Source organism: Pristis pectinata, chromosome 32, assembly GCF_009764475.1.
Source record: "Pristis pectinata isolate sPriPec2 chromosome 32, sPriPec2.1.pri, whole genome shotgun sequence".
Classification (NCBI taxonomy): domain Eukaryota; kingdom Metazoa; phylum Chordata; class Chondrichthyes; order Rhinopristiformes; family Pristidae; genus Pristis; species Pristis pectinata.
In genome coordinates this window covers 16,680,297-16,700,979 of record NC_067436.1, presented here as the reverse complement: position 1 = coordinate 16,700,979, position 20,683 = coordinate 16,680,297, and the positions used below count along the sequence as shown (strand labels likewise).

General features: G+C 38.4%; 1 protein-coding gene across 4 annotated transcripts in view; it reads left to right on the top strand.

The window, feature by feature from the left end:
• The window catches only part of scaper (S-phase cyclin A-associated protein in the ER), a 276,699-nt gene that overhangs the window by 61,647 nt on the left and 194,369 nt on the right, over window positions 1-20,683 (top strand). For all 4 annotated transcript variants that reach the window (XM_052042536.1, XM_052042537.1, XM_052042538.1 and 1 more), the window contains exons 9-13: window positions 3,578-3,796; window positions 14,281-14,454; window positions 18,577-18,667; window positions 19,760-19,877; window positions 20,040-20,151. In XM_052042536.1, coding sequence (XP_051898496.1) covers window positions 3,578-3,796; window positions 14,281-14,454; window positions 18,577-18,667; window positions 19,760-19,877; window positions 20,040-20,151 — 714 coding nt within the window. The remainder of the gene's footprint in view (window positions 1-3,577; window positions 3,797-14,280; window positions 14,455-18,576; window positions 18,668-19,759; window positions 19,878-20,039; window positions 20,152-20,683) is intronic.

Below are 20,683 nucleotides of genomic sequence, written 5' to 3'. Positions count from 1 at the left end.
TAAGAAGGTGTTGCCAGGGTAAGGAGAATCTTAATCATGAAGGAAAACAAGATAGTTTGTGGTTATTTTTTCGAGACCAGAAGCTGACAGAAGTTTGACATGTATAATATTGAGGGGCTTGGATGCAATGGATAAATGATCTGTTTTGTTTACTGTAGAGGTGAATAACTAATGACATAGATTAGGTGGTGGAGGGAAAAGAAGAGAGGAAGGATTTTTATTTCCCTGGACAGAGAGCAGTAGGTGGCCTGGAAATCATGGTCTGAAACAATAGAGGCAGAAACATTCATTCCGTGATTACTTGAAGTGCCATAACCTTTGAGGGTATGGATCAAGAGCTGGAAGTGGGATAGGTCTGGAAAGCTTTTTTGCTATGGGAGCAATAGCCTCTTCTTTGATTTGTAGATTAGTAATTCTGTGATTAACATTCTGATTTGCTAAGACTGTTCTACTAGTGTTTATTACACCTGCTTTCCCATAATCATCATTACATCACCTAATTAAATGATTACGGTTGTAAAGTGAATATACAGTTTTCTTTAACGACACTCTGGTAAAATGTGAATATTTATTTGCTGAAAGTGCTAGCTTTCCCCAGACTTCTTCCACATCAGTGCTAAACTAACTGTATTCAGATTGTAAATTTTGCACTGAATTTCTAAAGGCAGACTTTAAGGTGAGAAGAATTTGCATTGTAACGCAAGTTCTTTAAAAAAAAATTCTCAATTTGTTTATACAAGTTGATCCCCTGTGACATTGTGCACACATTGTACAGGCAAGGCCTGTACTGATTTACAATATGTCATCTGCATATTGCTTCCAACTGTGATGACATAATACCTTCTGGTAGGGAAATCAGATCTGTGTTGCAAATAAAGAATGAATGGTAAGTTAATTATATAATTTTTGCCTTTGATAATTAAGATGTCTCAGAGAAGGAGGAATGTTGGAAAATCTGCATGACAGCTGAGAGAGTAAGCAATTAAAAGAGTGAAGAATCCAATAAAATAAATAAACTCTGACTTCTTGCCTTCTGTAGAAGTGTGAAGTAGAGACAAATCTTCATTTGGTGATGTGATTAGACAAGGGAAAAGCATAAAATAAACTTTTGGGTGTAGTGGGATAGTAAGGAGGAGCCTCAGAAAAAGAAAGACATCAGGCCTTGGCTTAGTAGTCAGCCATGAAGACAAAAAGTAGACAAACAAAATGCTCCTTCAGGAGGACAGAGGCACAGGATGGAGACGTGACTTGGGCACAATGGAATGCACTAGAAGATAGATCATTCTAGTTTAAGTGGAGTTTGGCTGTTTTTTACTTGAATGCTGACTGCAGAAGCATTCATTTTTCATATATTTGTGAGGGATATGCTTGTTCCAGCAATGTTGTAATACTATTTGCTTGTAAAAATAACCTTACCTAATGCGAGATGTAATTATGTTGTTATGCTGTCAGTTTTCAAACTGAGTTGATTTTAAAGATTCTGAAACGTCATCACCTGTGCAGTTTATTTTCTCCTTTTGATAGGTATTGTTTCTCCTGTACAGCTTGGTGCATTAAAAAAAATTGTTATGCATTTTTAAAAAAAACTATTGGATTTAGGGAAGGGATTTTATTAGCACTGTTTGGTGTGAAGAGTTTAGATGAACTGGGCAATGCATCTAAGTTCTTGATGTCTGAATATATTGTGTCGTCTTCAAATTGCATCGAGGCCAGCAGGTTTGCTCAGTGCCCTATCATCATCTGTCAGTTTGCTTCATGTCCTTAATAAGTAGTGGCAGTTACAGAAAAGAATTGTCGACCGTGACGAGATTACTGCAGGTTTATGAAGAAATAGCTTCAACTGATGGGAAATTCTATGTCTGGTATAGATCATAAATCAGTAATTCACTCAGAAATGGGGAACATTTCAAGAGCCCAAGAGACTGTACATTTGTATTAAATTGACATTTTATGTTGGGTATTATGAATGTTTAAATTCTTGGCTCTTAAAGTTTCCCCTTTTCTCAGTGACTTGCTTCAGAGGACGGTTTGTTTCCAAGGTTAGTGCGTGTGTTGGCATCCAACCTTCAACTATTAAATGGTTGGGTGACTATGATTTTATTTATATTGCACATCTGCGGCTAAAATTTTGATTATGTTTGGCTGAAGAGCTTATCATGTGTTCAAAAGTATGACCCAAGAGCTTGAGAAACTAACACTGGGAGCTCAGTGGAAAGCCGTTGCATTCCTCAGTCCTGATATACCGCACCTCAGTGATCATATATTTAACAAACCACCAGGTAGTAATTTTTCATGCTAATCCAATGGTTAATAATCTTAAGCAATGAATAACACTGAACAATCATATTCTAAAGAAGCACAAAGCAGCTTTATATACTTAATTCAATATTGACTATGTTTGTCATGCTGTAAGAAAGCTGATCGTATTCAGTAGTGTGCAATATCGCTTTTTACTTTATCCTATAACACACTCAGTATCTTGAAGCCCTAGGCTTATGGTTTTAAGTCGTGGTTGCATCTCTTTGACTATAATCCATGAAATTTTGGAGCAGTGAATGCCTGATAAATAGATAGCTTGACATAGGTAAAGTTCTCATTTAACTAGTTACTTTCTAATGCCCACAAACATTTGTGCATTTGCCTTGTTAGTCTTTGACCATTAAGGTATATACTATAGAGTTAAAGTCACATGTCAAGTTTAAGTGCAACAACCATAATAACTTGTAAACTTTTGTTTTGATATTCTGATTGAATGGATGTTCATTGTTACTCAGGTCATTGCCAAGCCTTCACGCCCAAAAATATTTAAAAAGGACAATAGTAAATAGAGCTCCAAAAACCAGATTTTGGGAGCTTGTTGACAGTGTGTGTAGGAGGCTGCAGATATAACATTCAGATTATAAACTTTCCTGTTAAAATGAAGATGTGGATTCTTTGGGTGTAGGCAAATAGGACTGAGAACCTAACCCTAGCCCATACTTAGCAGGCCAAACTGAGGAATTACCTCCTGAAACCCCATCCCACCTATTCCACCTTTGATATCCACCTTAAAACACCCCTCCCAATCTCCTTTGGCTCAGTGTCCTTTTATTCTTTCTGACGTGCTTTAAGCTGCTTTACCTTCATGTCTCAATGCAAGTACAAGGTATTAGATATTTTTCCCATTGCTTGCCTGTAGTGGCTTATTTCATCTGTGGAAAAAGATCCTTGGCCAAATTTTGTACTAGACATTAGTTATATCCTACTACCATACCTACAAATCCAGTTTTGGATGAGAATAGGGTGTATTCCATAGCCAGGGTGTTTTAATTGATTCTATAATACAAGGGTATTATTTTACATGTAAGTACTTTCCTGTACAGCTGCCTTCTCTTTTACAAACTGCAACAAAATCTCCCCACTTACAAGGTGCTTCTAATCTAATTAGTATCTAATTGGAAGCGTATCCAAATTGTCTTTGTATAGCTTTAACTCTGGAGAGTTGGGCCAAAAGATCTCTGTATTTTGATCAATAGTGGTGTTTTGAATAATTGCAGACCTACTGAAACATCTTGTAATGAGCATTATGTTACACTAGCACACAGCAAACACGTCGACGGATCCAGTGCAGCCTGATAATGTGCAAGACAAGTCCTGGCAGCATGAGACAGACGCTAGTGAAAGAGAAAAAGATGTAGTCTGCCTGTCAGAGGATATGAAAGTGGAAGTGACACCCATTGTTTCTGTGCAAGAACCATCTCCATCAGAGAGTCCCAGACTGGGGCCTGACATGGATCTTTCCAGTGAGCTTTCAAATGTGAGTATGAAAAGATTAAAGTATACTGCTTGCATGATATAGCATTGAATGACACAGAGGCTGCAGACTTCTGTTTTTTTTAATACATGAGTTTATGATGCTCTGTTTAAGCATTTCTCCTCGGTACAGAACTGCGGATTGCAATCTACACATTTTTTGTTTTCTCTCCCTCCTCTGACAATTAGTGTTTGGGTGAGTTTTATATGAAATGCCAATTAATCTGCTTTGATGATTTTCATTGAGGAATGAATGTTAATTGAGGAAAACAACCAAGTATCTTCCTTTTATTGAAAAAGTAACTATTATGATAACTTTTTGTATTCACCTGAATTAACATCTCAGTTAAACTTCTGATGCTGCAGCTTTTCCTCCATACCTCTGACATCCGAAATGAAATTCTGATATTGGTACAGAAATTGACTTGGGATGCAAAGACACCACCATACATACACATTGACACTTGGAAGTGGTAAGGAAGAGAGATGGGTATCGGCAATATACCTACTGTTACGTACCAGCAACAGTAGAAACACAATGAGCCATGTTTAAATGTTAGAATCTATTTATTAATAACTACTTGTAATAATAAGAGAAATAAAAACATTAGATATCAGACATTGACCCCAAAATAAACCCAAAGTGTGTGTGTGTGGCAAGTTCCCAAACCCCAAGTCTAGGAACAGTTCTCAAAGTTCAGTTCAGCAAGTCATGAAGCAAAACGATGAGCAAAGGCTTTTGAAAACGACATTAGAAGGTAGAGGGAATATAGAGAGGAGTTTACAAATTCCACAAGTTCCACGATGGAACCAATACAACACCTCAATCGCCGAAGAACTCCGTTGCTTTTAGTCAGAGATATCTGCCACTTTGAGTGGCCACCCACAAATATACCTGATTCCTGGCGCAGGTTAACGACAAAACGGACTCCACAGATTACTCCAAAAATCCATACGTGGATTGTAACGTGACAGTAATGTAACCAGGTGCCTTAAAGAGACACTCACCAAGTAGCAGCCTGGCTTGTAACACTACATTATCTAATCTTATGCCTGAAGTTGTACTTGAAAGCAGCATGTAGATGAGAAAGAAATGGCGAAGGGCAATGACAGACTATTGCGTCACACTAATGAATAGAAACATTGGCACCAAACTATTATCTTCAGGCTGGTCGTTCTTGGTGTTAAATATTTCATGGACTACCCTACTATTAGATCTTTTCTAGCTCACCCTGATGTTCTGATATGCAATTGCACATCAACTTCTTTATTCCTCGGCCTGCACCACTTTAAATTTAAGCAAACCCTGAAGCAGTACATCAAGACATTTGTATGTATTAATATCCTAATATTGTACACATGCACATTTTGCAATGACTGTAAAAGGAATATGGAGATCATACCAGATGAATTATTATCAGTGGGGTAGAATGCCATAAATTGATCACCTTTCCAAAACAAAACTCATGCAAGGGATGGTAATGTAAAAATGTGTTTAATGATAGTCGTTACTCTTCTACTCAAATCCTCTTGCAATGAAGGCTAAATGCCAGTTGCTTACTGCATGGTAGCATTCAGTGATTTGCATACAAGGGCAGCCAAATCTTTGAATATCAACGTTTCTCATCATTTAAAAAATATTTAGTGCTTCTGTTTTAACTGACTATCAAATTTTTCCACATTGTACTCTATCTGCCACTATTTCAGCTTGCCTTTATCCCCTTGAAGCCTTTTGATTATTCATGTTCACACTTAATTTTGTGCCATCAGCAAACTAAGAAATGTTGCATTTGGTCCCTTTTGCCAAATTATTGATACAGATTGTGAATAGTTAGGGCCCAAACAGGGAACAACGCAGTAACCGCTGATCGCGCCTTGCCAACCTGAGAAGGATGTGTTTATTTCTGCTCTTCGTTCTAGTTCTTAATCTTATCAAAAGTCTTCTGAAGTCCACATCCACTGGTTCCCTCTCCACTATCAGGGATCCAACCGATTGGTTCAAATGCGATTTAGTCATGCAGACATATAGAGTTCAGCCGAATGAGTCCCCAATGGCCATCAAGCACCCATCTACACTAATCCTACACTCAGCCCATTTTATTCTCTCCACGTTCCCATAAACTCCCCTGAGATTCTACCACCTAGCTAAGCACTAGGGGCCATTTACAGTAGCTGGTTAACCTACCAACTGTACATCTTTGGGACATGGGTAAACTGGAGCACCTAAGGGAAGCCCACGTAGTCCCAGGAAGAAAATGCAAACTCCATGCAGACAGCATTGGAGGTCAGGATTGAACCTGGTTTACAGCTGTCTCACATCTCCAGCTCTTCCAGCTGTTCCACTTTGCTGCTGTTTTCCTTTTCATAAATCCATGTTGATTCTGCATGTCATATTACTATTTTCTAATGGTTCAAGTCCTAGTTTCCCTGAAAGCGGCAACGTGCGTAGATAGGGTGGTGAAGAAGGCATATGGCATTCTTGCCTTGTACGTCAGGGCATAGAATATAACAGTTGGTACATTACGTTTCAATTTTACAAATGCTGGGTAGGCCACACTGGTAGCCACGCTATAGGAAGGATGTGATTGCATTGGAGAGAACACAGACGAGATTCACCAGGATGCTGCCTGGATTGCATAAATTGGGTTTGTGCTCCCTGGAGCGAAGGAGGCTGAGGGTCTCCTGACAGAAGTGTGTAAGATTGAGAGGCGTAGATAGGGTAGATGGTCAGAAACCTTTTCCCATAGTGGGGGTATCAAAAACAAGATGGCATTGTTTTAAGATGAGATGTAGCAGATTTAAAGGTGGTCTTAGGGGAACATTTATTTTTAACAGAGTGGTTGGTGTCTGGAATGTGCTGCCAAAGAAGGTAGTGGGTACAGTTACTACATTTAAGAGACATTTAGACAGACACTTAAATAGGCAAGGCATAGAATGACATGGTCCAAGTGCAGGTAAATGGGATTAGTGTTGGTGGACACAAAGGTTGGCTTGGACATGGTGGGCTGGAGGGCCCATTTCTGTGCTGTATAACTCTCTTATTCTGTGACTCTAAGTGTAATCTGATGGGCCATGAATTGATCAGTTTGCAGGAAAATAGTCAGCCATAAATGAAGTTAATATTATACCCACCACAATTTCCTATTACTTTCAATGCCCTTGTACCCATCTGGAAAATGCAGAGCCACTACAAAGGTTTCTAACATCAACAAATACAGAAAGAAAATAGAAACAAAGCCTTGCAAGGGCATAGTATTGGAGATATGGATGGCACCATTGCCAGTGGCTGCTATATTCTCATTTCAAACTATTTCTGCAAATGTATGGGAGGAGGGTGGAAAGAATTAGAGGGAAATCAGGGGAGATTAGGGAAAAAGATGGAGACGTTATTAATATTTATAAACCCACTGGTATTTGGCAAAATGAAAGCCTCCTCGTTATTAATAGAACACCTAATTTTAAGGCCTCTGACCAGTTGACAGGAGTCTTTTATTGCCTTGTGGGGAATCAGTGCAGATTATTGCTGAACTATTGTAACATACTTTGAATTGAGCCAAGTTCCTAAGCACCAAGTCATGTAGAAGCTGTGCTGAATATAAAGTAGCAACCTTTGAATATTATTGAACTGCATTTGTCGTTGATTTGTATCTTTTAAGGTCTAATTGTTAGTACTCTGTGGACCTTTTGTACGTGTAATTGGCTCTTTAGAGGATTGTCATTTAATGGGTTAATGAGAGCTAAGTACCAAGAGTTTAGGCTCAAGCTCTCTTCAAAGTGGAATTGCCAATACCTATGCTAAAATCTGAAGGCCTACTTAAAATATGAAGATTAATTGCAATTTGTCATATGAGACCATTACTGATTAAAAGGGCTGCAGATTCTGTATGGCAATAGAAAATATATTTTAGGGGCTTCAGATAAGAAACTGTGTTTAGACTATGTATGAACACCTATGACATCCTGAAGTGTTGTATATAGTTTCCTCTAGCTTTATTACATCTCATATTTCTTTTATATATTTGTATATAATCTGCAAATCTATTTATGCTAAAGATGGATTGGAATATAAAGATAGTTACAAGAATTGAAAATGAGCACTTTGGATAAGTTCAAAATGAAAGTATCAGTTTGGTTCATTTGGGGTACCTTCACTTCTGGGTTAGAAGGCTTAAGCCCCATAGCAAGTTTAAGTTTATAATCTAATGTGTAGGTCCTGCACTATCTGAGGTGCCATGCCTTGGATGAGATGTTAAATTGTTAGTCTGATTCCTGGTTCACATGGAGGCCAACTGAGTTTGGTAATGTTTAGTTGAAGGCAAAGAATTTTTTTTGGTATTCCAACAAATTAATTTTTCTCCTCCAATATGACTTAAAGTGAATTGACTTGACACTTTCTTTCGTCCTTTCTGAGTCATCAAATGTTGAAGTTTGAGAAGGAGTCGCATCAGGAAGGAATGTTTTTTAGCATGAGGAATAGTGGTAAGTCTGGAATGTTCTTCCCCCAAACATACGTTGGGATTGGAGATGGAGGTGATGTGGTGTGTGGGTCGCAACTGAGATTGGTACTTGTTGGGTACAGAAGGGAAGGGTAACTGAACCCAGTTGAGTAAATGGAGTTAATTTAATTGAATGGGTGGAACAGGTTTGATGCTGAATGGTCTACTCTTGTTTGCTTGTTTTACAGAATGGTTACTGTACTGAGGGAGGCCATTTGGCTTGTCCAGTCAGTACTGTTTCTATGTAAGAACAATCATGTCTGCCCCCCCCCACCCCCACCATCCTCTTACCATATCCCTACAAATTCTATTATTTAAAATTCTTACTCTTTTCAGTGTTACAATTGAATCTGTTTCCATTACTATCCCTGTCAGTACATTCCAGAACCTGACCACTCACAGCATAAAAAATATTCCTTAAACCACTTTTGGTTCCTTTGCCAATTACCTTCTGTCTTTGTTCCTGATTCTTCTGTGAATGGGGGCACATTTTTTCTCCAACTATATCCTTCACAATTTTAAGTATCTATCGGGTCCCTTCACAATCACCTTTTGTTCTTAGGAGAAAAGCTTTAGCTTCTCAAGACAAAACAAGTAACTAAAGCCTTTCTTCTCCTGCATTGTTTTAGTAAATATTTTGTGCATCTTCTCCAAAGTCTTTATATCCTCCTCCTAGAATGGGACCAGAACTGGACACAATACTACCACAGCTGAACCACTGCTTTACAGACACCTACTTTCTTGTGCTCTTACCCTCCATTTGTAAATCCCATAATCTTGTGCCCTTGTTATTTTTTCAACTTGCTCTGCCACTTTCAACAAACAATGCACATACTGTTGCGGCTATTTTGTGTAAAGCAAGGTCCCAAAAATAGTAATGATATTATTATGGGATAGTTCCTTTGATGAAGGCAAGAATTATGGTTTCTCTGAATTTATAATACTCAGGGAGCTAGATGAAACCGTTATAGGAAAGATATTTATAGGAAAGTATTGGAACAAAAGATTCTATGCATTAAAGATAGAAAATGTTTAGGATAGTAGTTCCCAATCTTAGATAGAATATAGATAAAAGAATGTAGGAGTTGCAAAGTACAGATCAGGAAGTAGTGCCCAGTCCTCCGCTTCCAGGAAAGAAGAACAAGCAAGCTGAGCCAAGTTACCTGAAGTTGTAGAATTCAGTTTGAGTCCAGAAAGCTGCAACGTGTTCAGATGGATGAGGTAATGTTCCTCAAACTTGCACTGGGCCTCATTGCAACAACTTGTAATGGATCTTAGTAGCAAGCCTCTCTCCTGAGGTGGAGAAAGAAAGAACCAGAAGATGAAGGGAAGAGTCAGAGATTGATCATATGAAGGTAAGACGTGCAAGGCACGTCTTGCTGCTCTGCACTTCACAACTCCTACATTCTTTTGTTTATGTTCTCACTCTCTAACTGCTCCCATTCATTCATTGACCAGTTAACATTGTGTGCAGTTTATTCCATGGTCACTCAGGTCTTGTCCTATTAGACGTCTCTCCTTCTCCATCCTCCCTCCAGCTAAATGAATTTCTTTTCTCTTTCCCAGTTTTGACAAATGCTCTTCGACAGGAAATGTTAACTCTGTTTCTCTTCCTACAGATGCAACCTGGACCTGCTGAATATTTCCAGCATTTTCTGATGTAGTGATAATATTTCCTAGCTAGTCCTAAATTCCCTGATTTTTGTTAGCACTATCTAGGAGCCCATCCAGGTTTGTAAAAAGGGGAACTGATCCACCAATAAATAAAAATGGCAATGGAAATTTTGGCACAGTTTGGAGTGTTACTGTGGAAGTTAAGAAAGGAGTAGCTTTGTTCCCTGGTTCTTTGCTCTTCTGCCAGTGGGAACAGTTGCTCTTCATGTACTCTGTCATCTGATCCTCTCACAACCTCCTCTGTTTCAAGGAATGCAACCAGAGCTTCTCAAGTGTATTCTCATAATGTCATCCCAAGAAGCACATTAGTAACAAATAATCTGCAGTAGCAACTCGATGGGTCGAGCAGCATCTGTGGGAGGAAAGGAATTTCAATGTTTCAGATCGAAACCCTGTATCATTACTAACGTGACTAAAACAGGCATGTTAGTAAATCTTTCCTGCACCTCTCAAATCTTTATATCTTTTATAAAGAGTGGTGCCCAGAATTTTACTGGATTCTACAGATCCAATTATGTGCAGAATACACAATTTGACCAATAGTTTGATAGTTTTTCTTATTTCTAGTAATTTCTCTTTTTTTCCATTATCATTTATTGAAAATATCACTGTGGTAATTAATTATTGCTTGTTGATGTGATTTATTCCAGCATACTTTGCAAACAGAAGCAATAGACAAGATAGGCAGAATTGTGTTGAAAATTTACTTGTGATATTGGCAACTGGTATAAGCTGTTCCTCCTTTTGATTCTTGCAATTTGACTGTTTCTTTGGGAACATCCCTGTAACACTAGCAGTGATGAGATCATCCTGAATTTACTGTGTCTCGGGAGGGGTGGGGGGCAGGGGGTTGAAATTGAGGCTATTTAAATGACAGGACTGAAGTAATATATCTGACTTTGTCTGTTGTGGGAACATTCCTATATGTAGAATTACTGAAAGAATTAAAATGAAACCTTAGGGCAGTGTATTTCTTGAATAGATCTGCTGTTATTTCCTTAGCATTTGCTTTGACTGAAGATTGGCTGTGTGACATGATTGAAAATTCTGTCAAAATAAATAACAAATAACATTTTAAGGTGCCTGGAATATAATATATGGATTAATTGTTCCCATACAAAATGGCCCTCTTCATCTAACAACGCCATGCCGTTTTCCTCCTCCTCTTGACATTAAGTTGTAGGACACAAGGCTCATCTCTGGCTCTTAGCACAGACAATAAGCAATTCTAATGTAAGAATGAACTACTTGTGATCATCTGTTCTTTGCCCGTTTCCCTGTGTATAGACTGAAGTTATTTTAATTGGATGATTCAGGCCTTTATGGGAACAATATGGATCTGTTCAGCCACAACTTTGTTGTACATGAGAAGGTTGAGTAAGGAGTCGAGAACTGGGTGGCGATCGATACCACCAAAGTTAAAAATGGCAGGAGTTGGGACAAGGTAAATTGGGAACAGAAAATCCAAAAGCTGCAGATGCTGAAAACCTGAAATTTTTTTTAAAAAGGAAAAAAACTGGAAACACCCAGCAGGTCAGGCAGCATCTGTGGAAAGAGAAAGAGTTAATGTTTCAAGTCAAAGATTCTTCGTCAGAACTGGGAATGTGAGAAAGCAAGTTGACCTTAAGTTGCAGAGATGGTGGGGATGGAATGGATAAGACAAAGGAATATCTCTGATTGGATAAGGCTTGGGTTGCTGAGGTGATGCCAATGCTTGCAGAGCTGTGTGGTTAGTAGATTAATGAGGATAGTTGGAGAGAAAACAAACAAAGGGACATACAAATGGTGTAACATGCAAGTTGGAGCTTTTGCAGAATCTGGAACCAAATGGAGAATGCTGGAAATGCCCAACTCATCAGGCAGTGTCTATGGAGAGAGAATAGCAGAGTTAATATTATAATTGGATGATTTTGCAGCAGAACTGGCCAGCTCTGATACAAATGGAAAAAGCAACTTTGAAGAAAAAGGGCAATTCTGACAACTTTCCACATATTTGGGGAAAATATTAGCTTTTGAGATTTTCACAATTTTGTGAAGCTCAAAGATGTTAAAAATCAAATTATTTTTTAATTTGCTATATCCCGTAGGTCTTATGAATTTGATCCATCTTTCAATATGAACTGGTGTTATCTTTCTTTAATAAGGAGCTGATCTTTTTATCTCCTAACACATCTCCATGTTGGAAAGGCACTATTCACGTAATTCACGAAAGGGATATGTCTGTCGTCTCTTTGCTGTTTGGTGAAAATGCCAAAAGGATGAAGGATGTAGGTCTATGTAAACAATGTTGGCAGTCGGGGCAATAGCACAAGGTTACTGTTGACAGCAGGGTTCAGAGTTCAGGATAACACAAACTGAATGATCACTTGTAAGCTGTGCAGAATTGGCATTTTAAGATTATGAAAATCCAATTTTACTCAATAAATTAGGTGTATATGCCCCAGTTAAATTCGATTGTTCCAAAGACTCCTGGCATTGCAGTATTTGGATATGTAATGATTAATGTTCCACATTTGACTGAAAAGATTATACAAATATTAAAAGCTATTATGTTCTTCTCCCTCCAGTTTTTTTTGTCCTTTCTCCGTAATCTTGTTATCCGTGAAAGATGCTGAATTTATCAAATTCATTTGCGGTGTGGATTGCCCTGGTATGGCTGACATTTATTGCACATCCCTAACTGCCTATTGCAGTATTTTTTCCTAATTTTTTTTTCTTGGAATTCAATTGGACACAAAGATGGTAATTCTTCATATTTCACCATTCTGTTTCACTGAAGTTCCGTGACACACATTTTAAGTATTTTGTTTTTCAAATGAGCCATGTAAAAATCTCTTCTAATAAAATGTGTTCATTTTAGATTGCATCAACTGTTCACTGGACTAAGTGCTGCACTTGATTAATTGTTATTAATTATAGGTTGAATGCATTTTTAGAATAGGAGAACTGTTTGAAGAAAGAATAAAGTGTTTCATCTAGAATTATATTGCCTGCAATTCTGTGGTGATGATCTGTCTTACAGCTACCAAGTTAAAATTTCAGGACAGGCAAAAGTTAGCATTGCTTAAAGCAGAAGAGTAATGTTGGAGTACAATGTAGATAATGGAGCTGGTAATATAAAATAAAATGTTGTACTTCTGATGACATAATGGGTAAAGCTATCCTGAGTTGTAGCACTAAGTCATTAGAACATGGCTTCCAGAGACATTCTTTTCTCTGTGCTGACTTGGTGGGAGAAAGATTTGAGGGTGACTTTTGTGGACCTGTGTTGAGAAGGGAGTAAATAGGCCAGGATCCCATTACTGATTTGGATCTTTGGTGAGAACTTGTTACTTTGTGAATGAAACCCTCTCCATCAGAAGGCACCCCCTCTGCTCAGGCACCAAGTTTAGGCTGAGCCACAAGTGATGCCTCAAGAACAGTATATGTAGAATTACACCCCAGCATGAGTAATACTTTCAGAACCACAGAGGGGGAAGTTATGCAAATAAAGTCTTGTGAATTAAACACAAATTTTAACACTTCCTTGTCCAGTTACAGTGGAATGAATTAAATGTTTTTTTTCTTTGCTGTCATATTATGACATTTATTCCATTTCAATGAGTTCATAAATCTAAGACCTCATCAAGAGGTTGGAATGTGTATGTCTAATTGGAAAATTGGCTCCATGAATGTAAGAAAAGCACAAAAAGAATACTTTGATTTATTGAGATTATGAAATTGCCTCATGCTCAGTGCTTAACCAGATTAAAATGCTATAATTCATGTGAGATTTAGATTACACTCCATGGATTTCAGGAACACAATGACTATTTTTCTGGCAGCTTTGTATTATTTCTCACCCCTCCTTCATAAGTCAAATTCATTCCTTCTAATCCCTTCAAATGTTTATTTTGGAATCTGTCTGTCCTTCCAGCATTCAGTCTTTATACTTAATTTCCACCAGGAGAAATTGTTTGGAGCAGTGTAATAGACTTCTGCCTTTGCATCTAGTACTTGATAACCTACACTGGATGGTTTATCAATTAATGTTAAATCAGTCATGCGGTGCAAACAGTATTGATGTGGCTTCTTCCAGACCATGTGTACACCACATCTGTGCAAATAAGTACTGTGTTATACAACTCAAAACATTTCTACTATTTTTGGGTTTGTGAAAAACAAATTCATTTTAACCTGAACCTAACCCATATTGTCCTGAATGCAATATCATCTACCAAAGAAGGGACATATCTTCCAGATGTCCGGTACTCTTGTAACTATCTTGCAAAAGGTAATGAAGATGACCTGAAATAAGTGTGTGTGTTTTCTTCTGCAGCAATCTATGGCAGCAGTTCTTGCCAAAGGGGAGGAGCTGGCGAATCGTTTAGAAAAAGAGAATGAAGAAGCAATCGCTAATGCCATTGCTGAGGAGGAACAATTGACAAGAGAAATACAGGCAGAGGAAAATAATGACATTAATCTGGAGACTGACACTGAAAGCGAGTTCTCAGTGAGTATGATCTGGGGCTTCCCCAAAGAATTTTTAGTTATATGAATATTGGCTGTAATTGCATTCTCCACCCCCCCCCCCCCCCCCCCCCCCCCCCCCACCCACAGCCTCTTTCTGTTCATCAATATGATCAATTTTTACTTTTTTTTCCTGGAATTGCTAAGATGAGTTCCACATGTTGATAACTTGCTATAATTTCAACCTGGAGTGAATTCTTGCTGTATAATCCATATAGCAAATACCTCTAGGTGATTTGTTTAGACATTGATAAATTCACCAGGCATGATGATTAGTGATCTAAAGCAAGAAGGTTGGTAGAGACGAATTCTACTGATACTATTTTTAGTCCTGTTAAGACTAGTTATCACAACAATAAATAAGAATCAAACCTGCAATACCTCTGATCTTGTATGGTTTAGTTTCACAACTCGTGGTGCACTTACTCACTGGAAAGAACTTCACAATATTTCCAGTGTGATTTTTTTTATTTGACTCCATATAAGTGTAGTGTAATAAATTCAAACACAGCTGTGTCCCTTTTCTGGATTCTAATTGCACGACTGAAAATACTTCGGGAAATCTAAAGGACATAATGATAAATAAAATATAAATGAAGGTTCTACTCTTCCAGAATTTTTTTGGTTTTGAAAATTCTTAAGATACATCCACTCATGTAGTTTGCTGAGTTTGTTATTCCTTTTTGCTGAAGAAAGCTACTTGTGTTTCTATTGTCAGGAATAGTGGTGTACCATATGTGCAAAATCATATTTCTGAACTGCAGATTATTTTGTCAGTTTCCATAGTCCCTCTGGGTGATGGAAATTTTGGTGTGGTAGATTGAAAGAGGGCATACTGTGGGCTTTGCAAGTGCACCCAAGGAATTATGTGCTTAGTGAATGAATAAATTTATAATGTCATATTTTATGGACCCTCAAAGTACATGGAGTCAGCATAAAAGTACAGAAATTAAATAAATTTGACAGAAATCTACAGAAAAATTTAAATAGAGAGAAGAGGATTTCACATCAAGCTTTTTGTAAGAAGGACTGTAAAAGATGATACAGATAAAGAATTAAGAGTAATGGTGACATCAAAATCACTTTTCTGACTAATTTTAAAATTGAGTTAAGAATATAATAATACCTGAAATATAAATGGAAGCTTGCAAAAACTGATCTCTGATAATTAAGATAAATGGAAGCTTGAAATTAACTGATCTCTGGTGACTTTTTGGTAGATAAGTAAACCATAATAGGTAATTTGTGCAGTAGCTTAGGTGATTTCCAGAGTTCTCTTAGAGCATTAGAAGAGTGTTGTTTATACTTGCAGAACATAGTAGTGTCATGAATCATATAATTGATATCAACAAATTGCAACAGTAAGTGGGTTCTCCAAATTTTACACTTTTCAAGAACATTGGTAATACTTTAGACAACTGGGAGAATTCTACATGAAAATAATTTTTTCACTGTAGGTCGCAGTTAACCATAACAGGCAGGGAAAAAGATTTCCCTTGGCTTAACTTTGATCCACAGTGATGTACGCATATCCTGTTTTGAGATTGCAGCTAGAAAAAATAGCTTTGATATAAAAAGCTTAAATCTCTGGAATTTGATCTGTCGTATTACCTTTCTAAAAAAAAGTTAGCAAGATGGGAAATGTTAATATTATGAAATATTTATGCCCCCTTCTGCCCCCCTCCCCCAGCAAAATTATGCAATCCTTATAGGGTCATGGAGTCCTCTTTGACCCATCATGTCCATGCTGACCTTTTTGCCCATGTACGTTAATCCCATTTGCCGACATTAGGTTTGTGTCCTTCCATGCCTTGCCTAAATACCTTTTAAATGTAGTGATTGTTTCTGATTCCACCGCCTCCCATGGCAGCCATTCCAGATATCCAGAGCCTCCTTTACTGCAGGGAAAACAAGTTCAGCCTATCAAATCTCTCCCCATAACTAAAGTCCTCCAATCCAGGCAACATCCTCGGGAATCTTCTCTACACTCTCCAGGACAACCACATCCTCATAGTGTGGCGACCAGAACTGTACACAATGTTCCAAGTGCGATCTGAACGGTGTTTTGTAAAGTTGCAGTATAGTGTCCCAACTTTTATGTTCTATGCCCTAACCTTTGAAGGCAAGCATGCCATAAGCTACCTTCACCACTCTATTTGCCTGTGTCACCTTTAGGGAACAATGGATGAATCCTAAGGTCCTTCTGTTCTCCGAAATTCCTGAGCACCCTACCATTTACTGTATATGTGCTACCCTTATTTGACATCCCAAATGCATCACCTTGCAATTGTTGGAATTAAATTCCACTTGCCAGCACTCTGCCCAACCTTCTTCTGATCCTCGCTATCCACAACACCACCATTTTCTTTTCATCCATACTAATCATACCTCCTCCATTTACATCCAAACCATTAATATATATTGCAAACAGCAAAGGTCCCAGCACTGATCCCTGCAGTACACCACTGGTCACGTGCTTCCAATCAGAGAAGCATCCTTCTACCTCTACCCTCTGCCTCCTTATCACAAAGAAAATTTTGGATCCAATTTGCCTGCTTGCCTTAGATCTCATGTGCCTTAACCTTCTTGACCAGCCTACCACGCAGGACCTGGTCAGATAGCTTACTGAAGTCCATATAGAGAATACCTACCACTTTGCCTTCATAAGTCTTGCCGCCTCAAAAAAAAAAGTAAATTAGTGAGCCAGGATTTTCCTCATACTGACTGACTATCCTCATACATGCTGACTATCTCTAATCAGCCCATGGCTTTCCAAGTGTACCTAAATCCTATCCCTTAAAAATTTTTCTCCTGTAATTTACTTACCACTTGTGTAAGGCTCACTGGCCTATAGTTACCTGGCTTATCCCTGTAGCTCTTCTTAAATAAAGGAACAACATTAGCTATCCTCCAGTCTTTTGGTACCTCGCCTGTGGCTTACAAAGATACAAAAATCTCCATCTCCTCTTGCTTCCTACAGCAACCATATAGATCACATCTGGCACCAGGGATTTATCAACTCTTGCATGTTCCATGACATCTAACATCTGCATCATCTTAATACTGACATGCTCCAGACAATCAGCATACCCCTTCCTGAATTTGCTATCTTCCACATTCTTCTCCTTGCTTGAATACAGATGAGATGTATTCAGTTTGGACCTTTCCCACATCCCCTGGCTACACGCTTGGTCCTGATATACTTATAGAATGTCTTGGGATTCTGCTTAATACAGTTTGCCAGGAAATTTCATGGCCCCTTTTTTTGCAGTCCTAATTTAAGTCTCCTACATCCTTTATCAGGAGATGCACCCGATCCCAGTTGCCTATACCTGTTATATGTTTCCTTTATCTCCTTATCAAACCTTCGTAGTCCTTTGTCATCCAAGGTTCCCTAATCTTGCCATCTTTACCTTTCACCCTTACTGGAACATGTAGTCCTGAACACTTACTCCTCTCTTTTAAGAATCCCACTTGCCAGATTTTGTTTTACCCACTCCCAATCTACGTTTAGCAAGACCTCTCTAATGATGTTGAAATTGGTCTTCCCCCAGTTTAGGACATTATCTTAAGGGAAGACTTATCCTTTTCCACGACTATCTTGAAACTTGCAGAATTATGGTCACTGTTCCCAAAGTATTCCCCCAGTGACTCTTCCACCACATACCCAGTTTAATTTCCTAAAATAAGATCAAGTACTACCCTATCTCTAGAAGGATAATCTGCACATTATCTCAAAAAAATCTCTGTTGGACAAACTTAACAAATTCTGCCCTATCCAAACCCCTTGCTCTAAGGCAATCCCTGTCAAGTTAAAATCACCCACTCGTTTAAGAAATTATTAATGTTAAGAAGCATCCTTGCATTACCATTTGATGGGTGATTTTTTTAATGCATGGTTCAGAAAATGTTTAAAGGATTTAATAAGTATCTTTTGAAGAGGAACGACCTGCTGCCTGGGTATTTTACACTTGAGAGATTAAATGCTGTCTTGGTATGTCCTCCCTGTGCTGGAAGGTTATTTGGCTTATTTTGTAATAAAGTGGTTTGATTTTTATGGTCCAAAGATGCCAAAGTAGTATGTCAAGTCAATTTTATTTTGTAGGCCAGCATGAGCAGTGGCAGCTTATCACTCTGTGGTCTATCCTCACAATCCCAAAATCTGGACTGGAATGATGTGCTGGCAGAATATGAAGGTATGTGCTTCATAACTTTGTCAACTTTATTTGTGCTGACTGAACGAGAGTTCACTGCTATTTTGTTTCACAAGGACTTCCCACAAGTAAAGTCATCTTGTCCTCCTAAACTTGTGGTATGGGATAAAAACTTTTCAATTCCAACATTGTTGGCAGTCAGATTCCATGTTACTCTTGTTTTGTTTGTAATTTTATTGCATAATAGATGGCATTTGTACAATTTAATTTATCACAGAATTTACTACAACTGTGCCCGATAAATGCTCAAATCAGCCAGATGGGCTTGTTATCCTGTGAGCAGGTTCTGCCAGTGAGGGCAGATTGATGTGAATTGCATCTTTCGGCTGAGGGCCGGTTTTTAAAAACAGTTAAGTAAAAAAAAAAATTAGCTTTGCTGGTTTTTATTTGCATTGGGCATATTGAGTACCAGTTCTGGCCTTGAAAAAAGTTCTGACCCTCTATGGAAATTGGATCAGGGTACATTTCAGGAAGAGCACAATTTTAGTAAGTTATCCCTGATGTCAATTCTGGACCCTCCTGCATCTATCTTGACTACATATCCTCCCAGCCTTCTTTCTGTCGGCATTCCATTTTGTTCTCGTAGTTTTTTCAGTTCTGTTGTATCTGTTTGGGTAATGATATTTTCCACAGGTGCTTCTGAGATGTCTTTTTCCTTAAAGTGGCATCTCCTCCGACATAGCTGACAAGGTCTCACCCATATGTGTTCCATTTCTTGTACCTCTCTCCTTGTATCCAATGCAAGGACTGGTTTCCCCTTTATATCCCTCCTTCTGTCTCACCAGCCATCACATTCAATAGATCATCTCTGTGATTTCTGCCACTTTTAGTGAGATGCCACCATCGGGCACCACTTCCATTTCCATTTCCACCCCCCACCCCACCCCTTTTCATTCTATCCCCATTAGCATTCACCTCCCTTTTCATTGCACCTTCCCATACAACCACAGGAGATGCATTGGGTGTAGCATCCGAAAGGAAAACACTGGTTAAGGTTTCATCAGGACCCACTGAGAAACAACTTCATAACAGCTTACTTTTCGACATGAAGATTTATTTTTATTTTGTACTTAGCACGTGAACCTTGGCGCCAGAGTACGTCGTGGGGAGATATTGTGGAGGAAGAACCAGCACGACCACCAGGACATGCCATCCAGATGCATGAGAAGCTTTCCTCACCATCGCGGAAAATGTGATTAAAATTACTAAATTAATTTATTTACTGCAACACAGAATTTGCAATGAGGTGTAATTTTGTATTGTTGTCACTTGCAGAGTAAACCAAACTATAGGATTTTAGACTGGATTATTTGTAAGTAACTTCAATATGGCATTTCAAATTTCTTGCTGGCAGGACAATTGCAGAATCAAAAAAGAAACATGAGGAAAAGCAGTTAAAAGCTCAACAGCTCCGTGAAAAACTAAGAGAGGAGCAAACTCTGAAATTACAGAAGTTGTTGGAGCGGGTAAGTAGAACAGTTTCAATTCTGATCTGTGAGAAGTTTAGTTGGTGGAAGTGTATGGCATAATGGATTAGATTCTAACTTCTTACCTGTGATATGAATGGATCCCAGATTGAAAAGTTGAATGTTTCTTCTGTATGTTGTATGAGTTGCTGGAATCTCAATCCTGTTCTCAGATGGGTGTATGGAACAAAGGAAAACTGCATCTTTTTGCACTAATTTCCCATTTCAAGTCAGAGAAGCCACTTGATGACTGCAATGTAAGCTGTCACACTGGAGATGTAGGAAGTGTCCTCTGGTATCAAGGCAGAGTTGGATAGGTCAGAGTAGAAGAAACCTCTGCAGCTTTCTTCTACTAAATATCCCCTACCAAAGGGTACTTAGTGCTGACAAACATATAAACATAAGAGTAGGAGTAGGCCATTCCACCATTCACGATAAATTGATCCCAGAGCTCAATTTCATATTCCGGTTACCTTCTCGTACCTTTTGATGTCTTTTGCGTTTCAAAATCTATCCTCCTCTAAAATATATT